Raw genomic sequence first — 20,276 nt, 5'->3', positions numbered from 1 at the left:
AATTAGAAACCATCAAGCTGATAAAATTTACAAATATATCTAAAAATAAAACTGTACTTTAGCAAAGTGCAATCAATATGTAAAAGCTCTCATGTTAACAAAATGTCACTCATTCTGTTTGGTAGTTTTACAACGCAGGCTCATATAAATGACAAGATAATAGAACAGTTACCTTAAGCTGCAAAGCCAATAAAAACCAAGACAATATTCTACCTCTGCTCATTTATTTTGAAATAGGCATTGGAATCGCACACTTACCGGTGGTAGATTGTGGCATTGTATATTATAATCACTTAAAGTGGTTGTAAACCGCTGACTAAAAGCAAACGAAAAAAAACAAAACCTGTAAGACAACGGCATAATGTGCTAGTATGCATCGCATACTGGCGCATTATGAAATACTTGCCTTAGAACGAAGCCCTTCCAGAGGTGACCACTCACTGCTGCAGCTGCCGACATCTTCCCCCAGTGTTTCTTCCAGGTTCGCGGACTCCAGCGCTATGAGTGGCCAGAGCCGCAATGACGTCAATCCCGCACGTGCGCAGTGTAAGCCAGACCTTCAGAGCACATGCACCGATTAGGTCATCAGCTCCATGCACTCTGAATATCTCCAAAACTGTGCAAGTTTAGGAGATATTCACAGTACCTACAGGTAAGCCTCATTATAGGCTTGCTTGGAGGTACAAGTGGTGTGACAGACTTTACAACCACTTTAAAGCTGAACTCTAGATTTTCATACACTTTACATAGTTTGTTTGTGCCAAGCTGATCCAAACAAACATGTGAGGGAGCTGGATGTGTAGTATAAACTGTATGTCGCTGAACTAGAATACAATGCTTTCTCTTAATGGCTGAGCGCCACTGTGAGACTCTACTGTGTTCCAGGTATGAGACTTGAAGTCTCGGCTCAAACCCAGAACACAGTGCTGTATGCTGTATTTAGGATCAGCTACATACAGTTTATATCGCACATCCAGCAGCCTCACATGTTGGTGAGGGACATAGTTGAACTATGTAAATTGTAAGAAAAGCTGGAGTTCAGCTTTAAGCTAAAAAGGTACTTGTGTTTTTAATAGGGTCAGTGACTTGAAACTATAGTGCAATGAAACATAATTTAGGCTAAATATTCATCTTATACCACATTTAGTGAGAGGGCAATACAGATCAATAAAATACGGAATAGATAATCTGAGAATTTAGTGATCCCTTTTCATGTAGAATAATCTGACATTTGCTTAGTGGCCATTCCTTTTCATACAGAAAAATCAAGAGTGTAGACTAACAGATCATGTCATTTTCTTTCCTGCAACCATTGAATCAGTGTTGATGGGGGAATCCCTCCCACAGAGATATTATGCTCTCCCGAATAAGGGGGCGAGGGGAGCCATCCCTGCCAGAACACAGTAATTATTGCTAGCAGCTATAGCCGACATGATGGTTATACCCAAGTCGATCAATGAATCAATCTGGGTACAGTCTGCCCATACATGGCTTGAATCTTGGCCAGTTCAGTAGGGATTCAAACCATCTATGGCCGGCATTATTTTGGACTGCCGCACTCTTCAGAAAACCACTTTCTTTTATTGGAAAATCACATCACAGCTCAACACAGCGAAAAAGGAAAAATTGCTGACGTTTCGCACTAACTGTAGTGCTTATTGAATACAACTTGCATGTGTGCTCCTGGAGCGGTGAGATCCCCACAAGGCATTATTTTGCAGACTTTGGAAGGTCAAGTACTACCACCAGCAGGACCAATGATGCCATGTTTCTACAGTCTTGATCCTTATCTTAGCCATAAACTAAAGCACCTTCCAAAATGTCTCAATGACCAATGAAGGTAACTACATTCAGTTCCATTGTTTGATTACTAAGTTCTCCATAGTTCCCTTCACTTTCTGTGGACTCTAAAGTTAAATATAAATATTAGTCACTACTGCAGTGGTAACACTGAGTCTTGAAGATGGTACTGCTGCTTTAGACCCGGTTCACACTGAGGCGGCACGACTTGCAGCGCGACTGCCTCAGGCAACCGGGATCAGACTTTAGCGGCGGCTTGCAAAATGACTTCTGTATAGAAGTTAATGCAAGTTTCCCCAAAAGTCATACAGGAACCTTTTTCTAAGTCTGAGCAACTTGGGTCGCTCCGATTAGAACGTTTCCATTGCACAGAACGGGACGTGACTTGTCAGGCGGCCAAGTCACCTGACGAGTCGCCCGTGTGAACTGGCTCTAAGTGAAAAGTCACATGTAGGTATATTCTATGCACACATACCTTTGTGCATCTATTGGCAGTTACACACTGCACAATTGTACTGCAAGTATGGAGTTTTTTTATTCCATTAATTGGCAGTTTTGTTTTTCATAATGCCCACTGTTTATTTTTCTGTATTGTAGTTTAGCAGAAGCTGGTGTGTAGCAGTAACATAAAAGTTACAGATTGTTAGTGCTTTACTGTGGATAAACTTGTTTTAGCATACCGTATTCAATATTCTATTCTTATTCAGTGTTAAATGTAAATCTTCATCAGTTTTTCTAATGAATGTCATCTTTATATTTTTTTGAGGTGGTGGAAGGGGGTAGTGTTAGAGAATTAAATCAGCAACCACAGCTGCTCCCATAAGGACAGTTTATTCTTTTTAACCAGGTTTAGAGCTCTAAGCAGGCATTTGTATGAAATGGGATTTCTAGCAGCACAAGAGCAGCTTGGCTGAGATTAGATTGTGACTGTGGATCTCCACTCTCCTGTCACACTCCATATTAAAGCACTGAAGCCCCACAGCCACACAAAGTACATATGCCTGGCGATATACAGAATGCTACAACAGTGGTACAATCACTGTCACACAAACACAAGACACACATCTGCACTTTAGAATACTAGATCAATACAATAAGCAGAAAATAAAAATACTGCTTCTTTCAGGCTAGATCCTTTTGCAGCAGATAGAAAAAAAAAAAAAAAAAAAGATATGTCTTATTAGCAGAAAACTACTAAATCTGCCTCTTAAGCTACAAATTTGCAGCAAAGTAAGCATTATTATCAGCCACAGGCTCAATCTAGAGCAGCCAGCAGCTATAAACAGGAGGGCATCCAGGGTATTTAACCACTTCAGCCCCAGAAGATTTTACCCCCTTCCTGACCAGAGCACTTTTTACAATTTGGCACTGCATCACTGACTGACAATTGTGCAGTCACGCAATGCTGTACCCAAACTAAATGTGCATCCTTTTTCCCACAAATAGATTTTTTTTGGTGGTATTTGATCACCTCTGTGCTTTTGTTTTGTGATACAAACCAAAAAAAAGCGTCAATTTAAAAACTTTTTTTTTTTACTTTTTGCTATAACATACATCCCCAATTTAAGGGGAAAAAAATTAGAATTTCTTCATCAGCTTAGGCCAATATATATTCGACATTTTTTTGTTTAAAAAACAAAAACAAAAACGCAATTGATTGGTTTGTGCAAAAGTTATAGCGTTTACAAACTTTGAGAAAGCTTTATGGCTTTTTTTTTTTTATCTGCAATTTTTAGCGGTACTGCAACAGACAGACCGGACACTTGACACATTTTTAGTACCACTGACATTTATACAGTGATCAGTGCTATAAATACACACTGATTACTGTGTAAATTTCACTGGTAGGGAAGGGGTTAACACTAGGGGGCAATCAAGGGAATGCGTGTTCCCTAGATGTGTTTTAACTGTATGGGGATAGGACTGACTGGGGGAGGAGACATTGTTCCTCCCAACAGAACAATCGCATGCACGAGAGCCAGCACAGGGATTTGTGTGTGTAACTGCTGGCTCTCGTGCATGCGATTGCGTGTGGCCAGCGGAATCACCCAGCACGTGCGTGTCCTCTGGCAGCTCGTAAATGTGAAGAAGTACCCATACAGGTTTCGCCCAGCGGTGCCATTCTGCCACAATTTATATACGTGAGACAGTCGGGAACCGGTTAAAGTCTGAAGACCTATTCACACTATGCATTTATAATTGTCAACAGTTGAAAATGGTTTAGAGGGACAACTTCTAGACACTTGGCAAAAAAAAAAACTATACTGCTTACTTTTTCTTTCAATTGTTTGGCAGCCTCTTCAGCAGACGAGAGAGTTTTATAGTAGTTGCTGCGCTCTGCAGTGAAGTGGACCTTTGACAGCGCATGTTCCACCAGAGATACCGAAAGATTGACACCATCCACATGAAGCCACCCAATGAAGTTTCCAGCCTTGTCCATTGCTTCCACTTCCACTTCCACCTGAAATAAAAAGAGCAAAAATGTCAACAGTTGATACACATTTTCATTTTAGGTTAATACAATGCTGGTATTAGTCATGCCGGCTTTATGAACGTGCAGTACTGAATCCAAACGTGAGGTGCAGAGTGTATCTATACATTAAAAGGTTAAAAAAAAAAAAAAAAACTTCTGAAAGGAGCCAATAGGAGCTCCAAAATTACTATAGCAACCAGCCTGCTCTAGGTGTGGTGTCACATCCTGCCCTGTGGTCCACAGTGGCTCTCCTCACTTCCTAGAACATTGGACTTTGTTTCCTCACTGACAACACACCGCTTGCTGTCACAAGTTGCCCATCCATAAGAGGCATGGCTGCAGATAAGTTTTGGATTTTTATAGCGCTAAGAGTTTGCATTTGGCTTTTTTTTTTATTTTATAGATTTTATTGAAAGATGCATCATATAGAATATAACATTGATAGTATTAGTAATTGTTTGCACAAAATGGCAATTATGATGAAAGTAGCAAAATACAAAATAACAAAGACATGTAACCTAGGGGAGGTGAAATTGGGCCCTAGGGTTACTGAGAGGATACTGTTGGTTGATGCCAAAAAGTGGTATGGTGCAGGGAGAGGTGAGGAGGAGGGGAGGAGGGGAGGGGAGAGAGAGCACAAAGTTCATGCTATGAATGTAGACTGGGGGTAGACAGTGAGGTTGTGGCGCATTTGGCTTTTTAATCGTAATAAACCCATTGATGTTTCAATTAGCTGGCACCCCCTTGTGTTTCTTTTTGTAATATCAAAGACTCATTCCGGTCTCAAGTGGAGATGCCTACTAAAGTATAACACTCTTAGGGGATTTTTATAAACTCCTTATAAACATTTTATGAACTACCTATGCTACACAAGTTTATCTTCACATGTATCTAGGGGAGTAGAGACTAACTTATGTGGATGGTGCATTAGCATTTGTTTGCACCACAAATTCATGTGTTGCTTAAGCAGAGAACAGTGACTGTCAGTCGCCAGCTCGCTGTTCTGCCCCTACAGCACTCACTGAAATGCTGGGCTGTGGAGGGGGTGAGAAAGGCTATATTAGGCTCTCAGAGGCCAAGTCATCTGCCAGTCAGGTATCTAGGCAAATCCTGTTGATATTGTTGAGATCCTTGCAGAGCCTTAACCAGCTCTGTGACGTCAGCCAACAGCGGGCTTTAGAACCGACTCTGGGTCACAGTAGTGTAGAACTACGTGCATTCTTGTGACCTAAAATATAAGTATGTCTCCTTTAAGTGAGGTCTGTGTCCCTGCTAGGGAGTGTCCACTTCATTTGTCATTGTGACCATTGTCACCAAGACAGAAAGTAAGGGATAATCCAAGCTTTTTGCATTGTCACTAGTGGTAAGTCAACCAATGGGGATCAATGTTCCAGTCAGTTATTTAAAAGAGTAAATTCCCTTATTTCAGCTAGTTTTCCTTTAATTTCCTGTCACCTCACCATAACAGAAAGCAAAGGAACGCCTCCTCAGTGGGACCAGAGAAAGCAAAAAAACAAGAAAACCTGATAGGGCTTTAACCCTCCTTACTTGATCTAAAAATGGTTTAGGTTATACATACAATTAAACGAGAATTGAAAAAAAAAAAAAAAGTTTTGAGTGTGCCTAATTTTGTTAACCACTTCAATACAGGCCATTCCACCCCCTTCCTGTCCAGACCAATTTTCAAGTTTTCAGCGCCGTTACACTTTGAACGACAATTGCGCGATCATGGAACACTGTAACCATATGAAATTTTGATAAATCTTTCCCCCCCCACAAATAGAGCTTTCTTTTGGTGGTATTTGATTACCTCTGTGGTTTTTATTTTTTGCGCTATAAAAAAAAAAAAAAGAACGACAATTTTGAAAAAGACAAAACAAAAAACACACAATATTTTTAACTTTTTGCTATAATAAATATCCCCCCTCAAAAAAAAAACAAAAAAAAACAAACAAACAAAAAAAAAAACACAAACACATTTCCCCCCTCAGTTTAGGCTGTATTTTTCTACATATTAAAAAAAAAAAAAAAAAATTTACAATAAGCGTTTATTGATTGGTTTGCACAAAATGTATAGCTTCTACAAAATAGGGGATAAATTTGTGTTTTTTTTTATTTTATTTATTTTTACTAGTAATGGTGGCGATCTGCAATTCTTATAGCGACTGCGATATTCAGGCAGACACGTGACAATATTTGGGAACCATTCACATTTATACAGCGACCAGAGCTATAAAAACACAATGATTACTGTGTAAATGTGACTGGCAGGGAAGGGGTTAACACTAGGGGGTTATTCTAACTGTAGAGGGAGGGGACTCAAGGGGAGGAGACCGATCGGTGTTCCCCTGAACTGGGAACACACCATCGGTCTCCACTCCTCTGACAGGGCGTGGATCTGTGTTTTCACACACAAAGATTGACGGTCCTGCTGTGTTCACGGGCAATCACAGGTGTCCAGCGGACATCGCGGCTGCCGAGCATGTGCTTTAGGTGCGCGTGCCCCCTAGAGGCTCAGGTAGTAAGAGACATCATATGACGGTGGCCCGGAGGGATAAAGCGGTCCTGCCGCCATCATATGACCATGCACGGTAGGGAAGTGGTTAATCTAACCATCTCCTGATCTTCAGGTTTCCTTGCACTGACAAACGTTAAACAACATTCCTTTTTCACAACAGCTTTATCATTCCTCATATACAAGTTTACCCAGCATCTGCTTCCAAGCATTCACCTGTGCACAAGTCCAGCATTACGCACAAGGATCAGGGCAAATACGGAAATGCCTTACCCATTTGCAGTCCTTACTATGTCCTTCTTAGCAGGACAACAATTCATATCCTCCAATTACAGCTGCATTCCGGTAGGCACAGGCAATCAATACAGTCAGACTGGAATGCTCAAACCAAAAATGACATAGCAGGAACTATTGTCCTTGTCACAGATATAGTAAAGCAATCAATCTCTATTTGTAACGAAAGGCCACAGCTTTTGGTAGCACTAGCAACATGGGATACAGAGATAATAACATGACAAGAAAAGCCTACATCCAACTGCTACAATTAGCATGAAACCTTGTCAGTATACCGCAAAACTGTACAAGATGCAAACAAAACAGATTAGTGTGATGGGCAGACAGCAATAATAAAGAAAGGCGGCCAACGTTTACTATTAAAGCCATAATCTTTACACTAACAAGTTAGCCTTGCACAGAAGTACACTGTATAACTTAAAGGGGAACTTTAGGCAGAAAATGAAAGGGATTGTAAAGTCTACCTTAAAGGGGTTGTAAAGGCAGAAGGTTTTTTTCTTAAAATCTTAATGCATTCAGATAAAAAGCTTCTGTATGTAGCAGGCTGCACCCCCCAGCACCCCCCTAAGCCTCTTCTCTCTCCAGAGATGTCCACTATCACCTAAGCCATCCAAGAGACTCCCTCTGATTGGCTGAGACAGAGCAGCGGTGCCACTGACTCCCACGGTGGTCAGTCAGCCAGTTACAAAACAAAAAAAAACGAAAAAAGAGCGTCAGTTTTTAAAAGAAAGTAAAATTGTTTACTAATAGCGCAAAAAAAAAAAAAAAAAACGCAGAGGTGATCAAATACCACCAAAAGAAAGCTCTATTTGTGGGGGGAAAAGAAGACGTCAAGCTTGTTTGGGTGCAATGTCACACAACCACGTGATTGTCAGTTAAAGTGACGCAGTGCCAAATCGCAAAAAGTACTGTCAGGAAGGGGGTAAAATCTTCCGGGGCTGAAACGGTTAACAATCTGATAGCGATCACCCTCACTGAGAGCTTTTGTTCTCACAGGGAGACACTCCCCCAAACACAATGGTCACCAAGAGCCCTGATTGGCAGACCTTTTTGGTCATGCCCCTTCAAGAGAACATGTCGGATCGATGGCCAAAACACACACGTCTGGTTTCTATTGAACTGGCTGATGCTGCCTGATACTTGCCCATGTGTATGGCCCTTTAGGGAGGTGGGAACAAAAAAAAATTCTATGAATAAAGTGGAACTTCATCCCAAAGAGAAACTCCACTTTAAGTCCTCCTTCCTCCCTTCTCTTCTACATTTGGCACAGTAAATTTTTTTTTTTTTGTAAGCAGGTACCAAGTTCTGATATATGGTATCCATGCCTACTTCTGCTCAGATCACCTATGAAATCTGAGCAGAAGTTTTCAAACTCCCCTCCCCTTGCCCGCCGATGTCTGAGACCTGTCACAGGACCCAGATGGCCGCGGGGCCATCCAGAAAGTGCAGAGCATCTCGCACATGTGCAGTGTAAAGCCGCAAAGAGTTACAGTAAACATGCCAGCAGACCTGAAGACTGGATTTAGAACTGGCCAGGGTGAGGACAACAATGGATCCCTGAACATGCAAGTGTTCTTTTAAAAGTATGCAGTTATAGTATTAGCTGTTGACCTTTAAAAAAAATTCTCTGTAGAGTTAGCATCCTCTTTGAACACAACAATGCAAGGCAGAAAGGAGGTGCTGTCTTATGAGTTTATGTGAAATCATCATTAACAGCTGTAAAATAATTCTGTAATTCTGATTAATTCTGAATATATTTAATTTAGATTTGTATCTATGTAGGTGTGTAACGTAGCTTCCCAGAAGGCCCTGTTATACAGACAATTTGGTGCCTAAGCATGTGCATCTAAACAATGGGACCCAAACCTCTTTTTTCTACAAATATTCACTTCAAATGATTCCTCGTTTAGATATGCAATGAAGGTGGCAAGCCCATCATCAATACTTAACTTTCCTGGAAAAGTCACGTTAAATCTCCTGCTCAAAATAGTCTGTGCCAAGGATTTGCATTAAAGGGGGCTGGCTTATGCAAAGTATAGGGATTGGAGATGTAGCCAATCCTTGACCAGGAATAAGGAGGCCCACCAATCAGAGCCACGCCAACCAACGAGGCATCAGCCTGTAATGATATACACAGACTAGATGGGAGGGGTGACACTTTATGGTAGAGCAGCCACCAGAATGGAACCTTTGTTGGCAACTATGGGAAATCTCCCTTCTACTTGTATCTAAATGTTGGTCTTATGTCCTGCTTTGTAGATTAAGGTTTTGAGTATTATACACTGTTTTCCTTCATGTAATCTGTGATTTTTACCCTTTTCCTGTAGAATAGATAGATTTCTGTGTATTAAGTTTAGGCCACCTTACTATATACCAATACATTTTTGTTATTGTGTTAAAGCTTTCACTCATGGTCAAAGAACTCTCATTAACCCAAATCATATGGGAGATATTAAATCTCAACTATAACTTACAGGTAATGGAGGTTTACCTAAGAATAGGCAATTTAAGAAAAAAGTAGAAAGGAGAAATATGTAGGCTGCCACTGATGATCTCTCCTGAAAACCTTATATGTCTGGTTACCATGCTGACTTTATTAGCTGCATGCTTGTTTCAGGTCAGTGATTTAAAGTACTGAAGCCAGAGATACTCTGTTAGCCAGTATATTCAGAAATAGGTCAGAAATGGCAGCCTAAAGATTTGCTGGTGAAGAAAGGCCAGAAATTGAGTTTTTGTGTTGGAAATAAAACATTGAAGATAAAGTACAAAGTAATTAATGCTAATGTTGGTGTTAAAATGAAGAGACTTTAGTACTATTTTACTGGTCCTTATGCACAGGAGGCAAAGTACAATGCACCACAGGGTTAAAGGCACAATTTCTGTAAATTACACCCTCAGGTGGGTTCCTAATAGGAGTGTATGGACTCACTTAGGCTAGCAGTAACAGTAATTTGCACCAAAAAAAAAAAAAAAAAATCATCAGGCCACAGGCATGCTAAAAAGGTAAATAAATTCCCTAAAACTGAAAATCACAAATCAGCAGCTATATATGGAGTTGAAAAACAAAAATAATTTAAATGCCAAAGGACATGTCATTTTGTATAATCAATCTTGTGATTCAAGCACTCCTGCCTGCCAGCACTGGAATTTTCTCTTTTTCCCTTTATTCCTTAAGGGTGACCATAGGTTTTTATTTTTTTTCAGCAGGGTGATTAGAAGGGAAAATTAAGGGATTCCCCCATCCACACGCTCAAGGAATCGCCCCTGCTGAGCACTGAATTCTGACAGCAGGGACTGTGCCGCTGTCAGAACACACTGATCAATGCTGCAGCCAATTGGCTGCAGCACTGATGGCAGGAACCATTTCCAACATTTATGTTTGGGCCAATCATTGGATGGACTTCTCTTTAGTGATAACAGACATACATGGATCAAAATATGGCCAGTCCTTGCTGAACCAGATGATTTTTGATCCATCTATGGCCAGCTTAAGTTTCTAGAAACTTGATTCAGTTGAGCTGATGGTATCTTGGAGTACAGTACAAAACACCAGAATAGATTCAGAGACCATGGGTTACATGCTGCTACCTTCAGGTGACGGACACTGGCAAAGGCACTACTGGCTTTATATATTATATACAGTTGTGCTCATAAGTTTACATACCCTGGCAGAATTTATGATTTCTTGGCCATTTTTCAGAGAATATGAATGAGAAAACAAAAACGTTTCTTTCACTTAGGGCAGGGATGTCCAAACTTTTTTCAAAGAGGGCCGGATTTGATGAACTGAACATGCGCGAGGGCCGACCATTTTGCCTGACATTCTTTGAACCATTAAAATTCGGTCTAAGCATGTCCAATCCGAGCACTAATACACGGCCCAACAAGAATTATCATGCCTTTGTGGCTGTGTGTGGTGAATAGATGAACTCAAGTGTATTATTTGGATACACCATATTATTGACGTATAACACGCACCTTCACTTTAAGAGGGAAGCTTCAGGAAAAAAAAACTTAAAATTTTAAATAAAGAACTGTGAAGCAAAACAAGGGTCAGTGTCTATCTGCAGACCCACAATTGCTAGGAATGCAGCGCTCACCATTGCTAGGAATGCAGCGCTCACCATTGCTAGGAATGCAGCGCTCACCATTGCTAGGAATGCAGCGCTCACCATTGCTAGGAATGCAGCGCTCACCATTGCTAGGAATGCAGCGCCCACCATTGCCAGAGAATTCACACACCATTGCCAGGGAATTCACCCACCATTGCCAGGAATTCACTCACTATTGCCGGGAATTCACTCACCATTGCCGGGAATGCAGCCACCATTACCAGGGATTCACTCACCATTGCCGGAAATGCAGCCACCATTGCCAGGAATTTCACCCACCATTGCCAGGAATTTCACCCACCATTGCCAGGAATTTCACCCACCATTGCCAGGAATTTCACCCACCATTGCCAGGGATTCACCCGCCAATGCCAGGAATTCACTCACCATTGCCGGGAATGCAGCCACCATTGCCGGGAATGCAGCCACCATTGCCAGGAATGCAGCCACCATTGCCGGGAATGCAGCCACCATTGCCGGGAATGCAGCCACCATTGCCGGGAATGCAGCCACCATTGCCGGGAATGCAGCCACCATTGCCAGGGATTCACCCGCCATTGCCAGGAATTCACTCACCATTGCTGGGAATGCAGCCACCATTGCCGGGAATGCTGCCACCATTGCCAGGAATGCAGCCACCATTGCCAGGAATTTCACCCACCATTGCCGGGAATGCAGCCACCATTGCCGGGAATGCAGCCACCATTGCCGGGAATGCAGCCACCATTGCCGGGAATGCAGCCACCATTGCCAGGTATTTCACCCACCATTGCCGGGAATGCAGCCACCATTGCCGGGAATGCAGCCACCATTGCCGGGGATTCACCCGCCATTGCTAGGAATTCACTCACCATTGCTGGGAATGCAGCCACCATTGCCAGGAATGCAGGCACCATTGCCAGGAATGCACCCACCAATGCCAGGAATTTTACCCACCAATGCCAGGAATGCAGCCACCATTGCTAGGAATGCAGCCACCATTTCTAGGAATTCACTCACCATTGCCAGGAATGCAGCTACCATTACCATCAGTGCAGCCATGGAGGGCAGGACGAGCGCCAAAGACATCTTACAGGAGAATCTCCTGTTTACACAACGGCCTCTTTAAGAGAAAGTCCCGCCTCCTTTGATGGACAGTACAGTCATCCAATGGCAGAGACGGGACTTCCTATTACAGCTGCCGTGTAAACAGGAAATTCTCCTCCTGTGTGCACAGCACTCGTCCCGTCTCCTCCCTCCGAGGCAGCCGGACTATATATCTTTTGTGGCCCTGGCGCTGGGAGATCGCCGGGGGCCACAAAAGATATATGTGTTTAAACAACCAGGCGGGCCGTTCAAAACCAGACCGCGGGCCGCGATTGGCCCGCGGGCCGGACTTTGGACATGCCTGACTTAGGGTTAGTGTTTGGTTGAAGCCATTTATTATCAAATCAACTGTATTTACTCCTTTTAAATCATAATGGCAACAGAAACTACCCCAATGACCCTGATCAAAAGTTTACATACCCCAGTTCTTAATACTGTGTATTGCCCCCTTTAACATCAATGACAGCTTGAAGTATTTTGTGGTATTTGTGGATGAGGCTCTTCATCTTCTCAGATTGTAAAGGAGCCCACTCCCCTTGGCAAAAAGCCTCCAGTTCCTGTAAATCTGTCTTGCATGAACTTCACGACTGAGCTCTCCCTAGAGTGGCTCAATGATATTAAGGTCAGGAGACAGATGGCCACTTCAGAACCTTAATTTTAATTTGCTGTAGCCAATGACAGGTGGCCTTGCGTTTTGGATCATTGTCACGTTGGAATGTCCAAGTATGTCCAATGTGCAGCTTCCTGGTGGTTGAATGCAAATGTTCCTCAAGTATTTTTTGATAACATACTGCATTCATCTTGCCAAGAATTTTGACCAAATTTACTGTGGCTTTGTAGCATCAGCGATCCACCTCCATGTTTCACCGTAGGAATGGTGTAACTTTCATCATAGACCTTGTTGTCTCCTCTCCAAATGTAGCGTTTGAGCTTTTTGGTCACAACCATAATTTTGGTCTCATCACTCCAAATTACTTTGTGCCAAAAGGTTTGCTTGTCTCTGTGCTGTGTGGCCTATTGTAAGTGGGATACTTTGTGACATTATCGTAACAATGTCTTTCTTCTGGTGACTCAACCATGCAGCCCATCTTTCTTCAAGTTCTTAATACAGTATATTGCCCCATTTAACCACTTGAAGTCTACTTTTGTGGTATTTGTGGATGAGGGCTATTTACCTTCTCAGATGGTAAAACTGCCCATTCCTCTTGGCAAAAAGCCTCCAATTCCTGTAAATTCTTGAGCCGTCTTGCATAAACTGCACATTTGAGATCTTCCCAGAGTGGCTCAATGAAATTGAGGTCAGGAGACAGATGGCCACTCCAGAACCTTCACTTTATTCTGCTGCAGCCAATGACAGGTTGACTTAGCTTTGTGTTTTGGATCATTGTCATGTTGGACTGTCCAAGTAAGTCTCATGCGCAGCTTCCTGGTTGATGAATGCAAATGTTTTTCAGTATTGTTTGATAACATACTGCATTCATCTTGCCATCAATTTTGACCAAATTTCCTGTGCCTTTGCATCCCCAAAACATCAGCGATCCACCTCTGTACCTTTCATCATAGACCTTGTTGACTCCTCTCCAAATGTAGCGTTTATGGTTGTGGCCAAAATCTAAATTTTGGTCTCATCACTTCAAATGACTTTGTGCCAGAAGGTTTTGAGGCTTTTGTCTGTGCTGTTTGGTGTATTGTAAGCAGGATACTTTGTGGCATTTGCGTAGTAATGGCTTTCTTCGGGCGACTCGACCATGTGGCCCATCTTTCTTGAATTGCCTTCTTATTGTGCATCTTGAAACAACCACACCACATGTTTTCAGAGTGTCCTGTATTTCACCTGAAGTTATTTGTGGGTTTTTCTTTGCATCCCAAACAATTTTCCTGGTAATTATGGCTGAAATTTTAGTTGGTCTACCTGACCGTGGTTTGGTTTCAACAGAACCCCTCATTTCCACTTCTTGATTAGAGTTTGAACACTGTCGATAGTCTCAATTCCTTGGATATCTTTTTATATCCCTTTCCTGCATTATACAGTTTAACTACCTTTTCTTGCAGATCCTTTGACAATTTGTTTGCTTTTCCCATGACTCAGAATCCAGAAATGTCAGTGCAGCACTGAATGAAAGATGCAAGGGTCTGTCAGGAGTCCAGAAACTCACACACTAATTACAAGCAAACAATTTACAGGTGAGGATGGCTACCTTTAATAGCCATTCAAACCCCTCTGTCAAATTGTGTGCATGTTATCAGGCCAAAATAACCAGGTTATGTACATTTTTGATCAGGGTAATTTGGGTAGTTTGTTTCGATTGTGATTTAAAAAGAGTAAACACAGTTGATTGAGAATAAATAGCTTCAGCCAAACACTAACCATGAGTGAAAGAAAAGGTTCTGCGTTATTCATATTCTCTGAAAAATGGCCAAGAAATCTAATTCTGCCAGGGTATGCAAACTTATGAGCACAACTGTGTAAGCCTTGCCTCCTAGCTCCTTCCTAGGAATTTCCTGTCACGTGTTGCATGTATGTGGAGGAGTGTTGTTCTGCCTCCCCACCCCCTCCCTCCTGCCTGGCTGGCTGTAAAAGACAGTGCCTGAGCCACTGAGGACGACTCTTGTGCACATGCTCATGCTGGATTGAGATCGGGCTCAGGTAAGTATCACCTTCCCCTAAAAAGGGACGTTCCATTTATCTGCTATGGGACCACAGTGGCCAGCACAGCTTATGCATGTGCAGTGGGGAGCCCGCTGTGAAGCCACGGAGTCAAAGCCAGCTTCCCACAGCAGGGTGCATTAGGGACCCGAAGACCAGCGAAGAACTAGCCCAGGTGGGGCCAGCGATGGATCCGGGGCTGATAAGTGTCTTTTTACTAAAAGACAACAACTACAGTATTTGTAGCTGCTGCCATTTTTTTTAAACAGACAGTTCCTCTTTAAAGCGGAGTTCCAACTAAAAGTGGAACTTCCGCTTATACGCCTCCCCCCCACCTCCGGTGCCACATTTGTTACCTTTCAGGGGGGAGGGGGGACCTTTTTTTTGACAGCTCTCCTTTCCCACTTCTAGAGACGTGGCCCCGACCCGATCTCCAGGAAGTTTGGCCCCCGCCTTCTTCCCCTGCCGCCGGACCGATTAGAAAGTGCAGAACACTATGGGCATGCACAGTAGGGAACCAGCTATGAACCCGAAAGGCTTTGACTGCCAGGTTCCCTTACCAGGAATGATAAGCTCCCTGGAGTCGATCCCAAGATCGGCTGGGGTTCCGACACATGCCCAAATAATAAAAGTCAGCAGCTACAGTATTTGCAGGCTGGACCTCCGCTTTAAGCATTTATATACTTAGCAATTCTAACATTCTGAAAACTTATAATAGAGCACTAACAGTATTAGTACTCCCAGTACAGACTGATTGTATTAGCACATTGAAGCTAGTGATATGAAACAAACATGTGCATTCAAGTAAATGCAACAGCAGTTGCAATCTGTTTCTAGTATGAAATCAAGTATCCAGTTAAGTGCTGTCAAATTTAATTTAATTGATGGTAGGACTATTATACAGATGGTCTTTTTGGTAACACTTAACACATAAAAATCCTGATCTCCAAGTTAAATGTCAACATTTGTTGTGGTCAAAGTTTTTAGAAGTGTTTTTAAATGTTTTTTTGGCTTCAGTGACTGCAATTCAACTTTTGCTCCAGGTGACATAATAGCACTGAGTTTTCCTGCATTTACTAACAAACCTCAGTGCTGAACTATAACACTTTGTGGTTATGAGCCAGTGCATGTGCTACACATGCACACACACTATAATATTATATATAATAAATATTGCTGCTGCTGCATGTGCAGTTTTTTACCTCATAGGAAAGACCCTTGGCAAAAGCCACAATATCACATAGCAACATAATAGCAGGCTCTGATAATGTCCAAATGTCGCTCTACAGAGTCAGGTGTCTCCATAGACGGATATTTTATGTGGTTCCAATTTGGACTTTATAGAGCGCACAAACTCATTAACGTTGACTGTTTTTCCAATTGTGCTGTATAAAGGAAGGTTGAAAAAAGGTCCCAAATTGTACCTGCCTCAAATACCATCTAGGAGGGGTATGCCAAAACAAGGTCTACTTTCAGTAGAATATGAAAATAAAACGTAAATGTATATTTACACTTATGTGTTATTAAAAATAGTAACATATTTTGCTTGTAAATGGAACATTCCAAAAATTTAGACCACAAATAAAATGACTGAATTAGGCAGAGATGGCCAATATCTGCTCTCATCTGTGGGCAGCTTGTATCATTGCAGCAAAGCTATTCATTTCCTCCTTGGCCAAGAACAGGACAAGAGAACAACTGCAGTGATGAACCATGCTTGTCCAGTCCGCTCTCCCCTGCCTGATATAAGCTGTGAATTCTGCTGCTTCAGTAAATAATCCTCACATAAAACCTTGAAACAGAGCACTTTCCCTGACACCTTTCTGAAATATGCAACTTTTGTGTCTTGCCAAAGCTGAAATAAATAAATAAATTACTTCATAAAATAAATTGTGGTCACACAAGAAATATGGCCCCTGGATGCTGTAAATCGTCACCATTCAGGGGGAGGACGACCTTCAAATGATACATCCTTGTACGCTCACAAGCTTTTAATTTGTCTTATTGTGTAATATGAAAAATGAATGTACCACTACAGAGAAATTAATCATAAAGGGAGTAAATGTATATTGTTTTTCTGTTATATGGACATAAGATTCAACAAGGACCTAATGCATTTCTCAATGCACAGTAGTGTTTTCACATGATACATGCTTAGTTAAGGCTTACAAAACAAATTATGTTACTGAAAGAGACAAAAAAAAAAAAAAAAAAACAACAGAAAAACCAAATCTATTTCTTCCTTTGGAACCATTAACCTACTGAGGGCCTTACCATAAAACATGCTTTTGCAGCATCACCACAGACTAGTTCAGGTTTTTTCTACAGAGTCTGCTTCTGCCTTTTGATCCTCCTTGTAGTCTTGCTAAAGAGGGATTTCAGTTGGATGAATGCCACCGGAAGCAGACATCTGAGCAGCTGATTGAGCACGGTCTCTACAAACTGCACGAACATAAGTGGTACCAGAGGTCTAAGATTCCCATTAACCACCCCACATACATTACTGCGACAGGGCAGCCCGGTTGCGCACAGCCACATACCCGAAAGTGATGTCGTGCATGCAGTGTAGGCGGCGGGGCGCAAAACAGCGGGAGCCAATTAGCGGGTCCGTCATGACCCTCCGATCATTCACAGGAGAGACGGATTAGCAGTGTGCTGATGTAAACAAAGCACACCACTGATCTGTCAGGGAGGAAAAGTGAGAGACTGTTTCAGCTAAGCTGAATCACAATTTCCCTTTTCCTCCAGTGTAACACCCCCCCCCCCCGTCCATTAGAAACACCTCCTAGGGAACACATTTAACCCCTTGATCTCCCCCTTCTTTGCCAGTGTCACAGTAATCATTGCCCTTTTATAGCACCGATCACTGCATAAATGTTACTTGTCCCCCAAAAAAATGCCATACATCTATCCCATATTTTGTGGACGCTATACCTTTTGCGCAAACCAATCAATATATGCTTATTGCAATGTTTTACCAAAAATGTGTAGAAAGATATATATTGGAAATAAGTGATGAAGACATTTTTCACTTTTTTTTTGGATATGCATCGCAGAAAGTAAAAAAATATAAAAAAAAAATTCAAAATTGTTGGCTTTTTTGTTTATAGCACAAAAAATAAAAATAAACGCAGAGGTGATCAAATACCACAAAAAGAAAGCTCTATTTGTGGGGAGAAAAAAATATATATTTGGGTACAGTGTCACACGACCGCGCAATTGTCAGTTAAAGTGACGCAGTGCCATATCACAAAGAAATGGCCAGGTCAGGAAGTGGTAAAACCTTCCGGGGCTTAAGTAGCTCAAAAGAACCGGTCATTGCTTTATCTTGTAAGGGGCTTGTCAGTAATCTTGTAAGAATAATGAAAAAAATTATATTAAAAAGAGAATAATCTATAAGCAGTACTAAACTCAAAGAAAAAAAATATATATATATTGTAGTTCGTTCTGTACTCCTGTGACCCATTTTTAGATGACAGCGGGTCACCCCTTCTGCTCTCAGCTGATGTCACTGAACCGGTCCAGGTTCTATAGAGATACCGACCATATGGTTGGCATCCACCCAGCAGCCTGCACCAGCACCTGGCTTAGCAATATGCTGAGAGCCTGAGCCAGCTCCCCCCATCCCCTCCACAGCCCAATGCTCCACTGAGGGTTGGGGGACCAGAGCAGAGAACCAGAGACTGACAGTCCTGGCTCTCTGCTCAAAGCAGAGGAGGGAGAACTGAGCAGTGGTAATTTAGTTTACTAAAATATGAGTAAAACAATTCAGATGACTAAAACCTGACAACATTTTGTTCAAAAGAATGACTAAAACTAAATTGAATTTATATCAACGGCTAAATACGTGTCTGTAGTGCTCGTCTAAACCTTAATTCCATAAACAGGTTATTCAATTTTTACTCCAGGAGTATGTTTGGCAGTTCTTAAAGCGGAGGTCCACCCTAAAATGGACCTTCCGCTCATCGGAATACTCCCCCCCTCCGGCGCCACAATTGGCACCTTTCAGGGGGGAGGGGGGTGCAGTTACCTGGATAATCCAGGTAGCTGCACCCACTTCCGGGATAGCTCTCTGCGGAAAGGGGCGTAGATTACGCCCCTTTCCGCAAGTGCCCCGCTGCCTGCTGGGAAACACACAGATCCCAGAGGCAGCGGGGACCGTCCTTATTGCGCAGCGCTACTCGCGCATGCGCAGTAGGGAACTGGGAAATTAAGCCGAAAGGCTCCATTTCCTGATTCCCATACCCAAGATGGCGGCGGCAGCACCCGAGTACCGATCTAGAGATCGGCTTCGGGTGCCGACATCGCGGGCGCGCTGGACAGGTAAGTGTCACTATTTTAAAAGTCAGCAGCTGCAGTATTTGTAGCTGCTGGCTTTAAAAAAAAAAAAAAAAAAAACGCGGAGTCCCGGCGGACTCCCGCTTTAAGAAATAATGCATTCAAATTTAACTAATCCCATTTGATTTTAGTCGACTAAAATCTACTGTTGATTTTAGTCAATAAAAATACGACTAAAACTTAAATGGCATTTAAGTTTACATACTATAAGTAGAACTGAATCGAAATTTGATGTCTAAATTAACACTGGTACTGAGCGATCAGTTGTGTTTGATTTCTCAGTTCTTATTGCAGAGCCGACAGGGAAGGAATGCAGCATGAGATCGATCCTGCATCCATCTAGGTAGATATATAAACTTTGCTACATAGCTTATATGTTTCTTAAATGTGATGACTGCTTTTTTTTTTTATCTTATTTGGTTTCCCTTTTTATATTTTTGAGTTTAATAGCGCTTTAACGCCAAAGTAATAAAAGATAAAAAGTAGTAATAAGTTGTAAAACGTTTTAAAGCCTACCCACCTACTTTTTTAATTTTGTTTGGCTGTGTGCATAGATCTGGGTATTTTATACATCGTGGGACCCACTTACGAAAAGTGGATTAAAAGAAATGGGAACATGAAAGTTTAACACCAGGGGGTTTATTTCTAAATGTTTTCACACAAGATTCATTGGCTTTTACTTGTAGCTCTAGTTCACACATTTTACTAATTGGATTAAATCTAAAACTAGGGTTACCCACAGCTGGCAAAAAAAATATATATATAAATATATATATCACACACACACCATTTTCTTCAGCTTTTTAAATAACCCATAAACAAACATTGATGTATTTTAACCTGATGATTCTAATTTTTAAAAAAAATAGCTTTTGTTAAAGCCAAATTTTAGGTGCTAAAAGGGTTTCGGAGGGCAGTAACCTGGATGCCTGAAGAGTTATTTTAAAACATTAAAAAGTTGGTGGCAATAAATATAAATATATTATAGCAGGGGTCAAAATTCACAAAATT

General features: G+C 41.8%; 1 protein-coding gene across 1 annotated transcript in view; it reads right to left on the bottom strand.

Moving 5' to 3' along the window:
- Positions 1 to 20,276, bottom strand: part of SND1 (staphylococcal nuclease and tudor domain containing 1) — an 840,361-nt gene that overhangs the window by 175,074 nt on the left and 645,011 nt on the right. The window contains exon 17 of the mRNA XM_077473541.1: positions 4,073 to 4,261. Within this exon, the coding sequence (XP_077329667.1) occupies positions 4,073 to 4,261 (189 nt within the window). The remainder of the gene's footprint in view (positions 1 to 4,072; positions 4,262 to 20,276) is intronic.

The sequence above is a fragment of the Lithobates pipiens genome, unplaced genomic scaffold (assembly GCF_037356315.1).
Source record: "Lithobates pipiens isolate NorthernLeopardFrog02 unplaced genomic scaffold, aLitPip1_a1.2 Scaffold_8, whole genome shotgun sequence".
Taxonomy (NCBI): Eukaryota; Metazoa; Chordata; class Amphibia; order Anura; family Ranidae; genus Lithobates; species Lithobates pipiens.
Note: the sequence above shows the minus strand (reverse complement) of the source record. Positions and strands in the feature narration are given on the sequence as shown.